The sequence below is a fragment of the Ceratina calcarata genome, unplaced genomic scaffold (genome assembly GCF_001652005.2).
Source record: "Ceratina calcarata isolate Rehan_Ccalc_2016 unplaced genomic scaffold, ASM165200v1 scaffold1619, whole genome shotgun sequence".
Classification (NCBI taxonomy): domain Eukaryota; kingdom Metazoa; phylum Arthropoda; class Insecta; order Hymenoptera; family Apidae; genus Ceratina; species Ceratina calcarata.
In genome coordinates this window covers 5974-6770 of record NW_017137487.1, presented here as the reverse complement: position 1 = coordinate 6770, position 797 = coordinate 5974, and the positions used below count along the sequence as shown (strand labels likewise).

Sequence of the window (797 nt, the reverse complement as noted above, 5' to 3'; positions counted from 1 at the left end):
TTTCTTTACACATTATTCTTTCACAATGCAGTCATTTTTACTGCTTTTGGGCAATATAGGTATATACTAAGTTTCAGTCTTTCTAGTATAATTAAAGAAATAAAAATACGAATTAAAAAGAATTTTTCTCGACGCCATGAATAATGGCGCCCTAGTATCGATTATCTGAGACGAGATTTGATTCCCCTTCGGACACAAAAATCCACTCTCCAGTCTATGAATTAATCGTAGGTACGAGACTCGGCGCCGCCGTTCAGAGTCTTGGAAAAATGTCAGGAATTATGTCTGCGCGATAGGACGGCGACGAATAATCTCGTTCGTGCTTGCACGAGCTTCGATTTTCAACCCGGGAGCAGAATAGCTTCTTTCAGCGGGGCCGCCGAGTACGAAGAAAGTACTTGCTATTTAACGAGGGAACAGGCTCAACCGGAAGGCATTGGGAACTTGATGCTGGTACCGAACAGCGTTCACTTCACCGAAGTTTGTCTTGGCTGTGAGTCTCGTGAAGAAAGCATCCCCTATTATGCGAGCACAAGAGCTTCGTCCCTCATTTTTTAATTCGAATGCTCCAAGGGTTGGAATAATTTCGGTTTTTATTAATGATAATTTATTTAAAGCTGACAGGATAGAACGAGAATGCCCTAATCGGCGTTATGTGTTCGAGAGACACCCGAGGAAGAAGTTGAAGCTACCACTGACAGACATCAAAGAAGTAAGCGCGGCGAATAGAACAGACTGCGAGGACAGGTATTAAAAAATTGTTAATAAATATTGAAAATCGTTGAAATTCAAAAAAT

General features: G+C 41.3%; 1 protein-coding gene across 1 annotated transcript in view; it reads left to right on the top strand.

Annotated features, from left to right (window-relative positions):
* Window positions 1-231: 231 nt before the first annotated feature.
* The window catches only part of LOC108632558 (uncharacterized), a gene marked incomplete at its 5' end in the record, with an annotated part of 6454 nt that continues 5888 nt past the window's right edge, over window positions 232-797 (top strand). The window contains 2 exons of the mRNA XM_026819762.1: window positions 232-493; window positions 618-747. Of these exons, the coding sequence (XP_026675563.1) occupies window positions 232-493; window positions 618-747 (392 nt within the window). The remainder of the gene's footprint in view (window positions 494-617; window positions 748-797) is intronic.